Raw genomic sequence first — 19,511 nt, 5'->3', positions numbered from 1 at the left:
AATAACTGGGAAAACAATCTAATTAATCATTACTTAAGATGTTTTAAAGTATGAAAGTGCTTGAGATAAGTCAAATCACTATCTACTCACAATACCCTCTTGCTGAATTACTGTCTTTGTGTAATTAGGAAATTTTACGCCCGGCAGGAAGTTATTAGAATTTTACGCAGATAAAGCAAAAATACGGGAATTTCAAAATCCCTTGCTGAAATTTTAAGAAGTTATTTAAATATTCAACACACTGAGGTCGCACGCTTTGGGATTTTGGGACAAAAAAATCAAGAAAATTTCTTTTTAATTCAGGTGTAGGTTTAATCGAAATACGGTTTAAATTATGACTAAATATGCAGAATCTATAATCAATAAGTAAGCTTTTAATGCCTGGAGATTTAAAAGTACTATAACCCGCTTGCCACATTTATTGTTATTCCTTATAAATTCAGTGTGTTATTCATGCATGTTATTGGAGCAACATTTTTTTTATCTAAAAATAAGCTCAGAATTACTCCTAAATAATGTACACAAATCAATAAACCAAAATAGTTCGAATGAAGTCCAATAATTCAATACGCCATCAACCACCAATAAAACCACTTTAATAATTGACAAATTGCTATCTGTGCTTGGCGTTGATGCCACTTAATTCCAGGCGTAACAAATTCTACTCGAATTAAGTGTTTGTGATTGAATTAGTGTTAAATATTGCGCGTATAACTACACAAAATATAAAAAAAATGGGTAAAAAAACGACTCTGGACAAAATAAAACGTCTCATTTTTCCAGGTTTCGCTAAAAAATCAATTTTTTTTTATTTCTTCAAAGAAAAAATTTAATTGTTGGTGAACTTAAATAATATGCACTTGACCAGCTTGGGCGGATCTAGGATAGCATTTTGGAGGAAAACAACTAACAATAAATCAGTCATGTTTTGCAAATTTGGGTTAAAACGATTGTTTCTGGGTCTGTCTTCAAAAATGGTTGTTCATCAAGTTGACTATGGAATTCAAAATTAATGTGGCGTTGAGTTCAAATGACTATCGCAATTTTTCTGTCAAGTTTTTGAATTGGCTTTTTACTCACTTTTTGGTAAAGTTATTTTTGATTTGTGTTTTATATTTCTGTGAATTTTGTTGTTGTGTATTCTTTTGTTTTTTAATTCGAAGCATTGTAGTATTATTTTGACAAATGTGTCACTTTGACGGCATTCACTGTTTAAATAAAGCGGCATATTACGTTCAAAATTCAAAGGTGACTTGATTTTTGAACGCATTGTAGTTAATTATTAGTTTGTGGCGTTTTTATTCTGTCACAAATTTCACAGTGGACCGGTTTACAAGTGTAGGTGTCCACCAAAATGCGAAGTAAAAAATTTCCGTCCCAATAAATTAAATGAATAAAAATGGAGAAAGTGTCTTTGTGTGCAACTTACCTTGGGCGAAAATCCCAAGAAGGACAACTTTCGTAGATTCGTTCTGGCGGCGTTATTCATAGCAAAGCACTAAAACCAAGCACCAGAAACAGAAAAATCCGTAAGCAGTGTCGAACAATTGGGACAAATTTAAATCACAATTGTGTCAAGATCGCGCACTTAATTTACACAAACGCTGCAAGAGCGATTTTTTTTCTAGGTGATCGTCCAAGCCGAGTAATTGCAAAAAGAACTTGAAAAAACATGGGGTATCCTAAATCCGACGTTTCGACGTCCTTGAGGACTCCGCAGTAAGAGAAACGCGCCGTATTTTTCGTCCCCGTCTTGTGTCAAAAACCGCCAACTGGTCCTGCAAAAACAACAAGACATTATTATACGAACTATAGGTGAAAGTAAACGATTAAATCATAACACGTCGGGATGAGACGACGTAAGCCGTCATGTGATTCAAGCACGCCGTGTTTGGCTAATTGACCATATGTGAATTCGTGATTGGATATTGTTACTGACTTTATTCAGGAACGTTTGTTTCCGGTGAGTTATTCCGATTTTGACTGGATTTTAAATGCTATGTGACATGTTCTATAAATTTTATTCGGTTCTAAAAGACAAAATCTAGATCGCTATTACTTAACCTTTAGCGCGTGAAAGTTGAAACTTGCCATGAAAGAGGCGAATTCATGCACCTACAGAAAAATAACTGCATATAATACTGCTGAGCCCCAATAAATACCATACAATAAACTGATACCATTACTAAATGAAGATGCGTAATTTATTGTTGTTTTCATTGTTTAGTCAGAGCAAGTTCTCTTAAAGTAATGGAATAATATTCTATTGAATTGAAACGCCGCGTTGTAGATCATGCTTTCGACGGCACATTGTTTCATTCTAAAATAAACCACTACATCCTTATCAAGTCTCGCACTAGAAGATATAATCGATATTTGGAAAGTTCCTGACTATTATCTATAAATTTGTAACCAGAGAACGGAAGAGGAGACTCAATAAAAACTCCTACTCAAAATACTTCATTTTCATAGCGTTTCTAATTTATAGGCAATTCTTAAAACTTTTGAGAATTGTTACCATTTGTAAAAATAAAAACTATAATAAAGCTAGCTTAAGTAATACAAGAGCTGAGTCTGCTAAAAGTATTTTTTCCCATAGGGAATAAATGAACTCCCTAGGGTGTTCAGTCCATATTTAATCCTTAGGGAATAAATGACCCACTTTAGTCCCTGTAGACAGAAACTAAGGTATCTATTTTAGTCTCGGAAGTGCAAAAAATAGCGTATATACCTCGGGACTAAAGTGCCTAAGTCCACTTGTAAGATTAAATGCTATATCACAAAAAAAAGTTTGGTACTAAATACTTTATATTTTTCCCTATAAATATTTTTTCAGAATTTTTTAACAATTTCTTAGACGTAATTTAAATTAATTAATTAAGTAATTAATTACTATTAAGTTGCTGTACAAAAAACTATTAGGTACTTATATCCTTTATACTCGCTCTGATAAAAATACTTCTAGCGTTTTTATTAATAAATAAATCGGTAAATAGGACTTTGCTTTTTTGTATTAAACAGAGTTTTGAACTAAAGTGATAAAAGTGCCGTTATAACTTATAAGCTTATAACGATGGTTATTTTTTAGTTTATTGAATTTTACTCTTAATTGTTTCTTTTGAATATGATTGATTATTGATTACAGATTTAGCTAAACCTTACAGTTTTTTTAATTTATACTTTTTTATTATATAAATAGGACATGTTTTTGGAGAAAACCACTGCAAATAAAAGTAAAACGAAAAATAAAGAGAAATAAAAATTATGAAGAAAATAGTAAAATAATCTTTATTGTTTATGGAAATGTAACCGAAATTACCTAAATATAAAACTATTTGACTTGAGCGTTTTGTGTCTAAACTAAGTACCTTACAAAAAAACTAATTAGTACATCATCAACTATGTACTTTGAAAATGTAGAGAATTATTTTTTTCGAGTTATTCAACTACGGCAGTTTTTTTGGTAACAGATTACGCTCTAAAATGACTTCTAACTCAATAATACTGTTTTTAAGCAAGTGGATTTTTTTAAATAGATTATTAAAATTAAATTAATTAAAAATTAAATTAAAATTAAAATTTATATTTGCGAAAAATTTGACTAATCAAATTACTCGAATAAAAATTTTAAATTCGAAAAATCGTCGTAATAAACTTGGAATGCAACTTTAATCACTTATTTTAAAAAACCACTAGTCTAAAAAAACAATATTAGAACTCATTTTTAGAGGTTATTAAAATTTTTTTTTAATAACTCGAAAAATAAAAGCAGTTTCGGAAAAATTTATTCTTAAAAAATGACTTTAACTCTGTGTTTTAAATTTTGTTATCCAATTTTTTGCTGTAATTTCCTAGGAAAACGAAAGTTAATAAAACACAACCATGTAGTTTTTATTGTTTCAGTTTATTAATTTCATAATCTGACGTAAAATTTTTAAAAGTGGTAACTAAAAATACTGGCGTTTTTTATTATCCACTAACTGATTTATCAAATAGAGCAATAGAAAATGTTGGTTGTCTGTTCATGACTTGTTAAATGTGGTCATTTTTATTAGTAACCAATGCAACAGCAGCATTAACTGCCCTTTCATTTCATAAATTAATGGACAACAGCTGCCACATAAATCACAATAATGATTTGGCCACACTTATTAAATGAAAATATTGTGTTAAAAATTTCAGACACATTTTCTGTCCTGAAAACCAATCTAAACTGATGCAATTTGTCATAAAAGCTCGAGTGTGTATAAAAATAATAAAAAACTGTGGAGCGTTATAAACTGTTCAAATGGCGCAAAGTGCAATTTTTTAATATTGTAAAATCAGAAGTAAATCAATCGGGGTGAAGTTCGAGGATAAAATCTAAAAAAGGGGAACCTTTGCCCCAGTCAACATTTACTTTTATTAAATTCCGTTCGTCATCCGGAAGCAGCAATCTATTTAACCACGCACGTATTTTATTCTAGTTTTTCATTGTTCAAAGGTTAAAATTACGTTTGCGGGAATTTTCATTGTTGAACTTTGGTCATAATTCTTGAGAATTGTTCCTCAAACGTTATTTTTAACTTATCTGACGTAAAACCAAACAAATAAATGTACAGAATGAAAAAGCACAAAGGCTAGGTGTCAGTTTTATTAATTGAGATAAAATCACAGTTTTACTTGTAGCATTTAAAGATAAAAATCCGTAAAAAAGTCGGCACCGAATTATCGGCGATTTCCATCTAAACTTAGCCAAACATTTACGTACACGTAACAGATAACATCAAGTCACTTAAAATAACTTTTGGTAAAACATAGAAAAATAATCCAAACTTGTAAGATAATAAAAACCTTGCTTAATAAAAGTACAGACACGTTTCGTTTCTTTCTCATATTGCGGTTATCTGCTGAAACAAGTAATTTAATAAAAGGTCCTCCGATTATTGCATGAAGGCGACCGCAGTTGCTTACTTAATGAAAAGAGTTAATTAACCTTGCAGAACTTTACCTCTTGAATTTAACATATTAATAAAGCAAACAAATTGAAGAAAATGTTTTGAAGGCCTTGCTAATTGATATCTTGTGACCGTAATTTTGTCATGGTGAATTTAAAAATACAGTTTTACGATAATAATCATTAAAGAGCCGCCGACAGCTGCAGTTAGATTCTTCCCCGCAAGTAAATTGAATTCTCCGATGTCATCTTCCGCATGCTTAAACTTATATGAAAATCACATTTATGCACGATTTCATGACGATATTAATTTGTGATTTCCACACTTGAACGCACACCAAACTGTCTCGAGTGATTATACTTTTAAATGCGAAATCTTATCACGATTCATTTATTATTGTTTAAAGGCAAATCAACATTTCCAATCTGCAAAGGTTAATAGTTACGGAAACTATTGTTGCAACAATGGAAATTATGTATGCAGAAAAGTTGCAACTTAATTTAATTTTAACAAAAAATTGTAGTAAATTAGAGACGGAAAATTTTTCAGGAAACGTTCGCAAAGCAGTTGTCACGTAAATTAGCTCTTAGCTAACTGTATTTCTGGCACGATCAATGAATTTGTGGAATAAAACTGGGCCATAGACTAAAATAAATGTGGCAAAGACATTGAATTTTAATTTTGGCGACAAGTCTTTTAGAAAAAATTAATTGTTGTAGACACAAATAGAAATTTGTAGGTAGTTGCGAAAAAATATATTAAGCAAGTCATAAAAATATTTGAGTAATTAGTTGCTGGTATTTTTTGTTTGTAAAATTCTAAATGTATTTTTATTGTACTTACTGGATTTCCCATTGGAAGCTTGACAAAATCTTTTAATTTTTTCAGACAGCGACTTAAATAAATTCAATTAATATCTCTTCCAGAATTAAGCGAGAACTGACTAAATCCAGATGCAAAAAACGCTTTAAATGAGAGTTTGAGAATTGTAATCGCGAGTTTGAGATTAGATAAGTAGTACAGACAATAAAATTGCCCCGGTAATAAATTTCCTCCAATGTAATTTTCTGAGCATAAATTTTTCCGATACATCATCCGAAACAATTACGCTATTTACGGTTAAGAGACACGAAAATGGAGATGTGCACGATATCTCTCATTCTATTTAATTGTGTCTTTAATAACAAAAATCTTCTAAATTAATTTAAAGGCAACTAAAAATTTTTTTACCAATTTAGTTCAAGTTCACCTTTTGTGAAATTCAAGTAGATGCAAAATTATTTGAACTTGTAAAGTGCCTCATATTTACATAATTGATTTAGCAAAGTTTTTAGATTTTGCTACCTTGTCACGTTCAAGACTAGTGTGTAACTGAAACTCCGGAAAATTGAATTATGCACTTGACTGAAGTTGGAATAATTGTACGCATTGAAAAAATACATGCATACGTTTTTTTTAACTATAAGCGAGTTGTAGGGTTGAAAATAAATAATTATTTAAAAAAATGTGCTTCAAAAGAAAATGACCTGTGATTTGAAAAACTGACAATAATCTAGAAAAACTACGATTTCTGTCTTTATTTTTTTGCTCTACAGTCCACAGTACTTAATTATGTATTTAATTAATTACAAGTAAAGCGTTCTGAATATTTTTTTATTCATAATTACCCTAACATAAGTTTTTCTAATGCACATTTATTAATAAATTATAATAAATAAATTGTATTTATTCTTCGACACTGTCAAAATTTCGGATTTTTCTCCTGTGTAAGACAGTTTTGACAACTGTTTGGCATTTCTCAATACAAAACGTCAGATTATTTTTAACAGATTTTAAGCAATTTTAAGCCTTATTGAGTCTAACTCGAAGAATAAAATGTTGTATTCAACTTGTTTTCGTGTAAATCGGTTCATTTATTTCACCTCGTGGATGGTAAACCTCTCGTTATCACTCGAGGTTTAAAAAACCACTCGTGAAATAAAACGTCCGATTTACACTCAAACTCGTCGAATAAATAACTATTAATGTTGTATTTTTTCATTTTTAAAAGGAATATGATATTTTTGTCAATGATATCCAAAAACTTAGCAAAATCGCCTAGTAAAAAATATTATGATTAACAATTATATATAGGGTGAGTTCAAAGTAACAAAAAAAATTATATTTCTGTTGTGGGTTATTTTTCAAAAACATCATCGAACAGGTCGATTTTATTTTTGCAAATGCTACATTTTGACAGCATGCTAACATGTGACTAAAATTATCTCAAAATTTCAACAAACAATAAAATTAAGTAATAGAATCCCATAATAATTCTAATTGTTAATCTTCCTTTTTTAGATATTATTTTTAGATACTGATAATTAGTACACAATTCTTAAGTGCGTGCACTTCATCCTGAAACGAAAAAGTTGTCGAAAGCTCAACGATACCGAAATGTATGTTACATTATTATTAACGTCATTTGATACACAACGATAAGAATCTTTCCTGATTTCCTGTCTCGATGAGAAAAATACTCTTGCGTAAATAAATCTGTACAAATTGAACTCCCTATCAAGTGAAAAAATTTAACGAATAGACGCAATCAATCACGATAAATGATGACAATAAAATAACACGTTCAGTGCATAGTACAAAAATTTGTAATTTTAGAATTGTAGATAAAAATAAATTTTATCTAATTAGCCCTCTAGCGTTTTGTACTTTTACCTGAAAAGTTCCTTGGCTGTATTTATAAATTTAAAACCCCCAGACACTAAAGCAGTTTATTTAAAACTTCGACACACGTTTCCCCAACAAAGTTGGCATCATAAGAATGAAATCACACTTCGTTGACAAAACACGTGTCAAAGTTATAACAACGGGTCGTTTTTTAGTTTTTTACCATAAACTCACTATGTGCGAAAAGCTCTCAGCAATAAATGTTTTTATTAACAAACCAGCTTTTTCCGAAAATTTTTGGAATTGGCACAGCAGGAAATTCACATTAGTGTTAATTATTCACAGTTCACCACTTAAATTACGACTAGAATTGTTATTAAAAAGGCACAAAAAATCGAGCAACTAACCATGTTTGATGTTGTCACGAGTCCAGAGCTCTAAAATTTGAATCGAAAACTGGTCGACTGTTATACTTAAATTAAAATGAAGGGCTAACAATTAAAATAAAAATGGGGCGACGTCTGCGTAGTAGCTTCACTATTTTCGCAAATTTACATCTAAAAGCACCAATTGGCTATTTCGCAAATCTTTGCAAAAATTAGCTAATGACAGGTTTGAACAAAACTATTATTGCTGTATCAATTGCGAAACCGACACGTGTTATCTATTAATTTCGAGGTATATTATTAGGCTCCAGTGTTTCGTCTGTGGAATTTCTGCCAAAACCAACCAGTTTAATTAAAATCAAACATGGACTTTTAAACCTAAATTAAATTTTCAAATGGCAATAAATAATACATTTGTTTACTGGAATGGCTGTTTTTGCCTTGTCGAAGAGCACAATTAAAACACTTGATCAAGCGGTAATTGTTATTGTTGTTGGCGACAGGTAGCAATTACTTTCCTTAATTTTGTGCTAATAAATAATTCCACTTCTTAAACACCGTTGCGATTACGAAATTTTTATATCGCGTGACATGTTAGGCTTATGAGCCATTAGTGCCTTAATTCTAATTAAAAAACACATGACCAGCATGATATCGGTCGTAAACATTCCTACAGCTTGACGAGCTTTTATAATCGATGCATTCCAAACACTACTTCTAATTTTGCGCCACGGTGTTCCGAACCTATCTCGTTAAATTATTTAAAAGAATAGTGTGTAAATCGAAAACTTACCAATTATGGTGGTGTTCGATGTGCCACCAATCAATACATACTAAGCACACGTAAAGCCTTTCCGTAAAGCTCTTTATTTGATTAAAAACTTGAAACACCGGGGCAGCATGTGAGGAAATATCAGGTGAATACTCCGGTATTTGTAAAAGCACGTGTCGCTTATTTCACCGGTGAAGGTATACTGAACTGGTCAGTACACAACACCTAATACCTGTCTCTTTACGACTACGAGTTTTTGGAAACTTTGCTCAAAACGAACTGGAGAAAAATGAGTTAACACAGACGTGGACTATTTATAGTTGGCGTATATGCTACATTGAATTAAACGTACCAATAAAATTATTGATGATTTATTGCTCTGCTATCAAGACGGCAGTAAACAACACTTTCAAAATCAACTTTCACGTTTTATTGTTTTCGATTGATTGTGTTAAGAGATAAAATTAAATTATATGTATTCAAATTATCGTTCGGTATTCAAGGTACGATAGGTATGAAATTTGTTTACAAATACCGAATTAATTACAGTCGATTAAGCATTAAAATTAGCGGAATACATCACATTCAAATACTACAAAATTATTGTAAATTATTTGGAGAAACTTTACTAAGTTTACGTAAAAAAGCGATTATCTGGTAAACTAAGTCAAAATTAGTAATTGTAATAAGTAGATTAAGGGATTTCAGAAACTTTACTTAACGGGTCAGGTCAGGCCTGTATTATACAGGGTTATTCTTTTATGGCCTACTTTAGAAACTTTTTAACTTCTAATCGTCCATTCTGAGTACAACTAGATTAATTTCAAAATTTCAAAACTTCCGAAAAATTAATTGGTGCCAAATTTGAAATTTTTATTTTTAATAGTAACTACATATTGTTATTGCATTTTTGAATTTATGTTCTCAAATTGAGTAACATTTACCCAAGTTGTTGGTACTTATCTGTCATAGTTTTTTTTTGTTAAAATTTTCATATGCAAGGGTTTACTTAAGATATCACAGCCTTTGAAGCCCTTGAGATAAGTGAATAATTTTTTTAAACGAAAGTTCGAGGAGCCTTCTAGAATTTTTAAAATTATCAATTGTCAAAATTCAAAGCTAATATGATTTTTTCAAAATGGTTATTAAAAAACGGCTGTAACTCAGTTTTTTTCAAATGGAACGAACCTATTTTCTTAACGACAGTCGAAAGAACATCGGCATTTATGGTGCCTTTTATCAACACGTTCTTATCTCGTACAGTTTTTGACTCTTACATTTTTTTAATTTTTATTTGCAGGAGTTTATTTAAAAAATTACAATCCTTTAACCCTTTAAGATACGTGAATAATTTTTTTTGCATTCGGTAACTGAGGAGCCTTCTAGAAGTTTTTAAATTGTCAACTGTCAAAATTCAAGGCTAGTATGATTTTTTCAAAATGGTTATCAAAAAACGGCTAAAACTCAAAAGGGAACGAACCTATTTTCTTAACGGAAATCAAAAGAACATCGAAAATTATGGTGCCTTTTATCAACACGCCTTATCTCTTACAGTTTTTGACTCTTACAGTTTTTTTATTTTCATTTGCATGAGTTTATTTAAAAAATTACAATCCTTGAAACGTAAATATTTTTTTGCATTCGATAACCGAGAAGCCTTCTAGAATTTTTTAAATTGTCAGCTGTCAAAATTCAAGGCTAGTATGATTTTTTTTTAATGGTTATCAAAAAACGCCTATAACTTAGTTTTTTTAAATGGAACGAACCTGAACATGTCGTCCTGACAAATTCGCTTTCAAAACGTCTTTTGCTACAGAATTGAGATTATTTTTGTTTAACGACGTTTGTAAAGTGTTAAAAATTGTTTTTAGTTTGTGATCTGATAATTATTTACTCTTAATATTGGATTTGTTTTTGGATATTTGAAGACATTTACACGTCGAATATTTAAAAAAAAATACAATTCTCGTCAGGTAAATGCAAATAGTTGACTATTAATACGAACTTAATTCTAAACAATCTGTCTCATCATCACGAGATAAAACATTTTAAAAGAAAAACAAAAATTTGGTCTAGTGCTACTCTAATCGCGTTAGTAATTTTTCACTTGATTATTGACTAAAAAGTGTATATCGTGCGATTTTAAAAAATTTTGATCTAGTTATCCATGATAGTTAAGCTAACTCAATGTCCTTTACGGAAATAAAATTCCAACATAATTTTTTTATGTTCTCGGTAAACATTTTGGACATATTGACAGATAAAGCGATGCTGACGTAACTGTCATGGATAACTCGATCATAACATTAAAAAATCGCTTAGTATAATTTATTATCCTTTTCAAGAAATCATAGTAGTCTTGCAATTTGACAGTTGAAAATTCTGAAGATTTTAGAAGACCCTTCGAACCTTTGGTATGTAAAAAAAATAGGTGGTTAATATTTAAAATGGTCGATTTGAATTGTATTCCAAATTCCAAAGCTCGCTAGCTATATTAAAAATTAAAAAGTTTCGAAGAATCTGCCTGTATAATATTTTTATTTAAACTAAGAAGCTATGACTTATATGTTATTACTTATTACTTAACAGACTTATCTATTATCACTATCCATATAATTTTATGATACTAACGTGTAGCTAATAGGCACTATATACGATTTTAATTGATGGCAGGTAAGGTTTTGTACTGTAAACAATCTCTCAGCTCTAATAATTTTTATTATACGTTTTCATAAGTAAATCTCGTGTCTTTTAAAAAGTGGCAATAAAAATGAAACGAATATTTTCGACGTGAAATACAGAATAATCTCTATTGACATTCATGAAACCGTACGTATCCACTAAATCAATATGTACGAACGACGTGGAAATCCTGCTTTCGCACTTTTTCCTGCATGGGAATTATTGCAATTTATTTTCATTAAGCCGAAAGTGGGCCGAGATAAATCAAAACTCTGACCCAAAAGTATAAAATTTCAAGGATAATTATTCGTCTGTGTTTTTTGAATAAAAAACTTGTTATTTTAATTTCAGGTAATTTGGTCCCATCGGCAAAATCTGGCGGCGTGGTTACGCAACTTTTCCATTACAACACACGTAACATTTGAGGTGTTTGACCTAACCTAACCTGAATTTTCTTCATCACTATTTGAGACAATGAAGTTCTCCTTGAGCTTGCATTTCAGAGGTTTGCCCACGGCTAAAGGTACGGTACAGTGACATATTGTAATTAATATCACTGTTATGTTGGGTAGCTATTTGCTAGTGTCAGATGCAATAATTCAAAGTCGATAGATGTGTTATTAGATATCCATTTCGAAAAAAAAAATAGCATTTCAAAGTGATTATAAGATATGATAATTTTAATTTCCCAATTCGAGACATGATGATAATAATAATAATAATAAACAATTGGTATGTAAGATTATAGACGTAATAAAATGTGGCAAATTTTATAAAACATACATATTTAAAACACTTGCCACAAAATGGGAAAAAAGTTTTATATATCAGAGAGACATTGAAGAGGGTCTGCAAAGAAATTCAAATGTATTAGTTTTTTAACAAATAGCGAAAGAAATGTCAGAGAATTTTTTTCTTTCACTTTAATATTTAAATAATATTTAATAGGTACACAAAAGTCAGCTAAATGCATTACTTCTTATTAAAACTTAAAGCTACCGAAGTAGCAAGTGATAATAACAATGTAATGTAGATACCAAACGGAAACGTAACAGAGATAACGTACTAAATAAGATGATAACATTCATATTATGCAGCAAAATGTTTAGGCTCGGAATGTGCATTTTGTTCTTTATTGATTTCTGTTTCAATTCCCATTATCTATCTCCTCACCTAATAGATATCTACACTTGTAAAGACTGTTCAATTCGACAAACCACAAGTACACTCATTAAAAAAAAATTAAAAATTTTATAAACATTAAAATAGTCTTAATATTTAAAGACTTTAAATAAAACTGAAAAGAAAGAATTTCAGAACGTATGTCTTGTATAGATTGTTAACACTTGATGGGCCAATTTATAGAAAGCTTCATTAAATTTTAATTCGTTGTTAAAAGTTGACAAAGCGAATAGACCAATCAAATTGGTTCAATTTGCTCACGTGATCAGTTTTAATCATGCATTTAATTGCGAATTAAATTAATGACGCTTTTACAAACCGGTCCTGAGAGCGGGTAAAACCTTGCATTTTAAAAACGCTGTCGACAATGACTTTTAGTTTGCTGTAGAAAAAGCTGGTTTTAATCAATATTTAACGGAAAAACGGAACACAGGTGACATAACTGACTAACTAATATTTGTGACGTTAGCTTCAAAAACAAAAAATACTTCTTAAAAATTAATAAAAAATAAAAGAAATAAATAAAAATCAAAGAGAATTATCAGTTTAGAAGACAAACGCAAAAATTGTTATTGAATAATGACCTTCGAAATACAAACAGAATAGCCTCCCACTGTATTATTAGAACAAAATAATACCATATGATTATTCCTACGCTCTATAAATATCCTGTGAGTATATAAATCAATAAACTAACTTTTTCATTGATTTAACGATAAAGTATGATTTAAATCTCACCTTTAATCAAATCTTTGAAAACTATCATAAAAATAATGGCCGATAGTAGAACGCAAAGTTATTTAACTGACAGTTTGGCAAAACAATGTTTTGTTTCATTCGAATGTTTTGCAATAGAAAAATGCACAGACACACCACGATAACCTAACTTTTAACACTAGGTATATTAAAGGTTTCAGCATCACTAAACACACAACAATTTATACAGAACCGTTTATTAATCAGTAAGTTCAAAAAACTGTTACTATTCATTCACCATCGTAATATTACTCGTGATAGAACAGAATACAGCAACTTTTAGATTGTATTGTGTACAAACATGCACATTGCACACAACTTTCAAAAGAATTTGTTTTCCTCGTTTTTGCAAAGCGCCATCTGTCACCATGAACCGTCCACTTTTAAATAGAGCAACCTGTACCAAGCAAAAAATATGAAAAGATACGTAAACTAGGGCCATCTGCTCGACGAATTCCCTTTAACTTTTATTGTAGTAGTTACAGTTTCCTTGAACAATAAAGAAAGTAGAGCTGGATAAGCAACTAGTATAGACATTATTCGGAAGGTGTCGCTAACCAATAACACAAATGACTAATGACGAAAAACAACAGATGCCAAATCCGGAAAATTCGATTGATTTCTAGTGATAAAAATTTAAAGAAAAGCGAATCTGCGATTACTTTTCCACAATTGTAAAACAAATTTTAGCTATGTGTTTCTAATTAGCAATTAGCATCTATTGCTAATTGATATTTGCACAAGTGTGAAATGGCACCTACGCTAATTTGGGCGCATAATTATTTGATAATTTGTAACATTTGCATTAATAGGAAGCTGTGGTTGTTTATTTGTGTTAACAGCTTAAAATTAGTCATATTCCTAGAATAACACTTTTATAGAAGCGGAACATAATGGTTGGCAATGAATTCCTAGCTGAAGCCATCTAGCCGCATCATCACGTACTAAAAATGGCGCGAATTTAAAATAATTCCGATTACTTTATATTTTTTTAATTTTTGCTCACGTCAAAATGATGCCAATACCTTATCAAATACAATTATTATGAAAATTTCTTAATTGTATTTGAAAAGGTGGATGCACAGACAGCACAGATGGAAGAATTTTACCCAACATGACACGATCACATTTAATGTTAAAGATATTTATTAAATCCATTAAGTTTACGAAACTAATAGTCGTCACCAAATCGATGATAAAGACATACTTGCAATCAGCCAAACTGGCACCGGTCTGGCGCCTTATGTTTGCAACTTCTGTCTATGGGAGTCTCCTCGCAGTGTGACTCACTTGCGGTTCGATCTCAAAAAACTCACTTTTGGGAAAAACGCACCTATCTACGTAAACCTTCTGGAGCTCATTACTACGTTATATTTTTGGAGATCATGTTGTTCCTAACCGATAGTAGGCAATAGTCTAACCTAAAGACGATACTTTGATCCACTATAATAATAAAAATTAACGTGATATTATAAAAAATAAACTCAAATTAAAATCAACAAAAATGGCGATTCAAGTAAAAAGTGAGTGAAAATAAAAATTATTTTTCTAATGTTATTTTCAATTTGCACAAGAAAATTTATAGTGTACGGTCATCAGGGCACTCAGAGGAATCGTTTGGTGTAAGTTTCAGCTTGAAAATCCAGAAGTAGTTAAAGTAAAAAATTACCAAGTTATACTTTATGTTTTATTACGTGGTAAAGTTAACAACACACGTTAACATACCCTTTATAAACGTTTAAACACCCTTTTTCATGAAAAGGTTGACACGAGAAGTGCATTTTTCAATAAATCTCACTGAAATTTATGTCGTTGACTCAAGGTAGATTTGTCTGTCCTTAAACATGTTCAATAATAATTAATAGCGCTCTAGAAGAGCAGGAAAGCACATTAATTAAAAACACATTAATTAAAAGCACATTAAAATTTAAAAACATTAAAGTTAAAATTTAACACTTCAGAAGAGAGCATAATACACCCTAACCCTACTTTCTGAACTTTTGTCCTTATCTGGCAATAGCACATAATAAAGGTAGAGATTTCGACCCTAAATATCCTATCATAACGCTCTGAAAGGGCAGAGATGGAGACAAAATTCATAAAAGTGTAAATTTTGTCATTTTCGGGTGACAACATAACCCTACTTTTGGAACCTACCGAATTTTCAACAAAACGAAACAAACAAACAATGTGGCTATACGCATTGCGATACCACTAATTTTCGCACCAAAATTTCACATTGCCAGTTTCTGTTTAAATAAAAACATGTATTTTTATTTTTCCATGCGAAACTTTTATAATTTTAGACGTTTATAGGCAAATACATTTGTCATAATTAATTTATCTAGATCAATCCTGTTCTATTTTGAATAATTCTGTGTATGAATGTTTCTAAATTTGACGGATTTTGACAGTGAATATTTCTGGTAATGACCTGTTTTAGACCCGTGTGACGTCACATCCGTGACGTCTCCCGAGGTTAGGTGTGCGGCGCAGGCGGCGAGAGCGGTTCAGTCGACAGCGAGCAGCGGCAGGGGTCAGATCGGGAGCGGCAGCGGGAGGCGAGGCGAAGCGAGGTGAGTCGGTTTATTTAAATTATTGTGTATTGTGCGGTTTCGTTCAATTTATTCAGTTTGTTACTTGCCGTTGTCGCGAACGGACGTGTGCTCAAGCAAATCTAAATTTTCCGGTTTAAATTTTAAATTCGGTGACTAGTGATCGCGTTTGAGTGACACATTTTAAATTCAGTAACTATAAGTAAAATCAAAGACTCAAATAATTTATTGCCACGTAATAATTTTGTCTTTAATTTTAATGAATGAAAGTGGCTTGCTCTAAATTTAATGCGAATAAAGCTTTTTTATTGGTTTTATTTTTATTATTATTTCATTAATGCTACAAACGGTAGCCAACGTGGAAGCGATCTGAAGGTAGGTGTATTTTATTGTTGTATCGTATTTATTTATTTCACAAACCAATAATTCCTCAAAATTTAATTGCAATTACAATGTTGTGTACACCGGCTCTAAATGCGGTGTTGAAAAGTCATAAATTGAGTGACACGTTTAAAATCAAACACTCAAATAATTTATCGTCGCGTACTGATTTTGTCGTTAATTTCATTCGATGAAAGTAAAGTCACTTGCTCAAAATTTAAAGCAAACATTTTTTTTCGGTTTCATTTTTGTTATTATTTTTATTTATGCTACAAACGGTAGCCAACGTGGAAGCGATATGCAGGTACGTCCATTTTATTTTTGTGTCGTATTTGTTTATTTCACAAACCAATAATTCCTCAAAATTTAATTGCAATTACAATGTTGTGTACACCGGCTCTAAATGCGGTGTTGAAAAGTGATAAATTGAGTGACACGTTTAAAATCAAACACTCAAATAATTTATCGTCGCGTACTGATTTTGTCGTTAATTTCATTCGATGAAAGTAAAGTCACTTGCTCAAAATTTAAAGCAAACATTTTTTTCGGTTTCATTTTTGTTATTATTTTTATTTATGCTACAAACGGTAGCCAACGTGGAAGCGATATGCAGGTACGTCCATTTTATTTTTGTGTCGTATTTGTTTATTTCACAAACCAATAATTCCTCAAAATTTAATTGCAATTACAATGTTGTGTACACCGGCTCTAAATGCGGTGTTGAAAAGTGATAAATTGAGTGACACGTTTAAAATCAAACACTCAAATAATTTATCGTCGCGTACTGATTTTGTCGTTAATTTCATTCGATGAAAGTAAAGTCACTTGCTCAAAATTTAATGCAAACATTTTTTTTCGGGTTCATTTTTGTTATTATTTTTATTTATGCTACAAACGGTAGCCAACGTGGAAGCGATATGAAGGTAGGTGCATTTATCTACTGAGGTGTTGAAATTAATGATTTGAGTGCCATTATATATTGAAACGTATTGTGTATTCTTTATTTTGTTTAATATTGACAAAAGTCGCTTGTTGTAACTTTTATGCAAATAAAGATTTTTTAATGGTGTTGTTTTTATTTTTTTTATGTTTTGCTACAAACAGTAGCCAACGCAGAAGCTATATAAAGTTAGGTGCATTGTATTATATTTGTGTTGTATTTTTTATATCACAAACCAATAATTCCTTTATTCCCTTTTATTTTCTAATAATCATTGTTTACCTCATCCTTATTTCCTTTTTTCCTGGCAAGAATGCTCTAAACCTCCACGTGGTTCTTGCTGGACAAATTAGATATTAACTAATTAGTTATTAACTAATTTGACCAATTAGAGCAATCCTTAAAATGTAATAAGTATTGCTGATTGTTTTTTACAGCTGTAAAATTATGTCTCTTGTTGTAATTTTTCTGCAAATAAAGATTTTTATTGGTGTTGTTTTTAATTTTTTTAAATGCTACAAACGGTAGCCAACGTGGAAGCGATATGAAGGTACGTCCATTTTATTTTTGTGTTGTTGTCTTTTTATTTCACAAACCAATAATTCCTCAAAATTTAATTGCAATTACAATGTTGTGTACACCGGCTCTAAATGCGGTGTTGAAAAGTGATAAATTGAGTGACACGTTTAAAATCAAACACTCAAATAATTTATCGTCGCGTACTGATTTTGTCGTTAATTTCATTCCATGAAAGTAAAGTCACTTGCTCAAAATTTAAAGCAAACATTTTTTTCGGTTTCATTTTTATTATTATTGTTTTTAATGCTACAAACGGTAGCCAACGTGGAAGCGATATGCAGGTACGTCCATTTTATTTTTGTGTTGTTGTCTTTTTGTTTCACAAACCAATAATTCCTTAAAATTTAATTGCAATTACAATGTTGTGTACACCGGCTCTAAATGCGGTGTTGAAAAGTGATAAATTGAGTGACACGTTTAAAATCAAACACTCAAATAATTTATCGTCGCGTACTGATTTTGTCGTTAATTTCATTCGATGAAAGTAAAGTCACTTGCTCAAAATTTAAAGCAAACATTTTTTTCGGTTTCATTTTTGTTATTATTTTTATTTATGCTACAAACGGTAGCCAACGTGGAAGCGATATGCAGGTACGTCCATTTTATTTTTGTGTTGTTGTCTTTTTGTTTCACAAACCAATAATTCCTTAAAATTTAATTGCAATTACAATGTTGTGTACACCGGCTCTAAATGCGGTGTTGAAAAGTGATAAATTGAGTGACACGTTTAAAATCAAACACTCAAATAATTTATCGTCGCGTACTGATTTTGTCGTTAATTTCATTCGATGAAAGTAAAGTCACTTGCTCAAAATTTAAAGCAAACATTTTTTTCGGTTTCATTTTTGTTATTATTTTTATTTATGCTACAAACGGTAGCCAACGTGGAAGCGATATGCAGGTACGTCCATTTTATTTTTGTGTCGTATTTGTTTATTTCACAAACCAATAATTCCTCAAAATTTAATTGCAATTACAATGTTGTGTACACCGGCTCTAAATGCGGTGTTGAAAAGTGATAAATTGAGTGACACGTTTAAAATCAAACACTCAAATAATTTATCGTCGCGTACTGATTTTGTCGTTAATTTCATTCGATGAAAGTAAAGTCACTTGCTCAAAATTTAAAGCAAACATTTTTTTCGGTTTCATTTTTATTATTATTGTTTTTAATGCTACAAACGGTAGCCAACGTGGAAGCGATATGCAGGTACGTCCATTTTATTTTTGTGTTGTTGTCTTTTTATTTCACAAACCAATAATTCCTTAAAATTTAATTGCAATTACAATGTTGTGTACACCGGCTCTAAATGCGGTGTTGAAAAGTGATAAATTGAGTGACACGTTTAAAATCAAACACTCAAATAATTTATCGTCGCGTACTGATTTTGTCGTTAATTTCATTCGATGAAAGTAAAGTCACTTGCTCAAAATTTAAAGCAAACATTTTTTTCGGTTTCATTTTTATTATTATTGTTTTTAATGCTACAAACGGTAGCCAACGTGGAAGCGATATGCAGGTACGTCCATTTTATTTTTGTGTTGTTGTCTTTTTATTTCACAAACCAATAATTCCTTAAAATTTAATTGCAATTACAATGTTGTGTACACCGGCTCTAAATGCGGTGTTGAAAAGTGATAAATTGAGTGACACGTTTAAAATCAAACACTCAAATA

General features: G+C 30.8%; 1 protein-coding gene and 1 long non-coding RNA gene across 2 annotated transcripts in view; one reads left to right on the top strand and one right to left on the bottom strand.

Annotated features, from left to right (window-relative positions):
• Positions 1–1,571, bottom strand: part of Ae2 (Anion exchanger 2) — a 51,230-nt gene extending 49,659 nt beyond the window's left edge. The window contains exon 1 of the mRNA XM_015977604.2: positions 1,430–1,571. Coding sequence (XP_015833090.1) covers positions 1,430–1,489 — 60 coding nt within the window. The 5' untranslated portion in view covers positions 1,490–1,571. The remainder of the gene's footprint in view (positions 1–1,429) is intronic.
• Positions 1,572–1,777: 206 nt separating this feature from the next.
• On the top strand, positions 1,778–17,743 carry LOC135265500 (uncharacterized). The gene is made up of 3 exons (XR_010333214.1): positions 1,778–1,963; positions 11,793–11,964; positions 15,823–17,743. It is a non-coding gene; the product is annotated as an uncharacterized LOC135265500 (long non-coding RNA).
• Positions 17,744–19,511: the final 1,768 nt, after the last annotated feature.

The sequence above is a fragment of the Tribolium castaneum genome, chromosome 1, assembly GCF_031307605.1.
Source record: "Tribolium castaneum strain GA2 chromosome 1, icTriCast1.1, whole genome shotgun sequence".
NCBI classification, from domain to species: Eukaryota; Metazoa; Arthropoda; class Insecta; order Coleoptera; family Tenebrionidae; genus Tribolium; species Tribolium castaneum.
The sequence above is the reverse complement of the archived record's forward strand: the minus strand, read 5'-3'. Positions and strand labels throughout refer to the sequence as shown.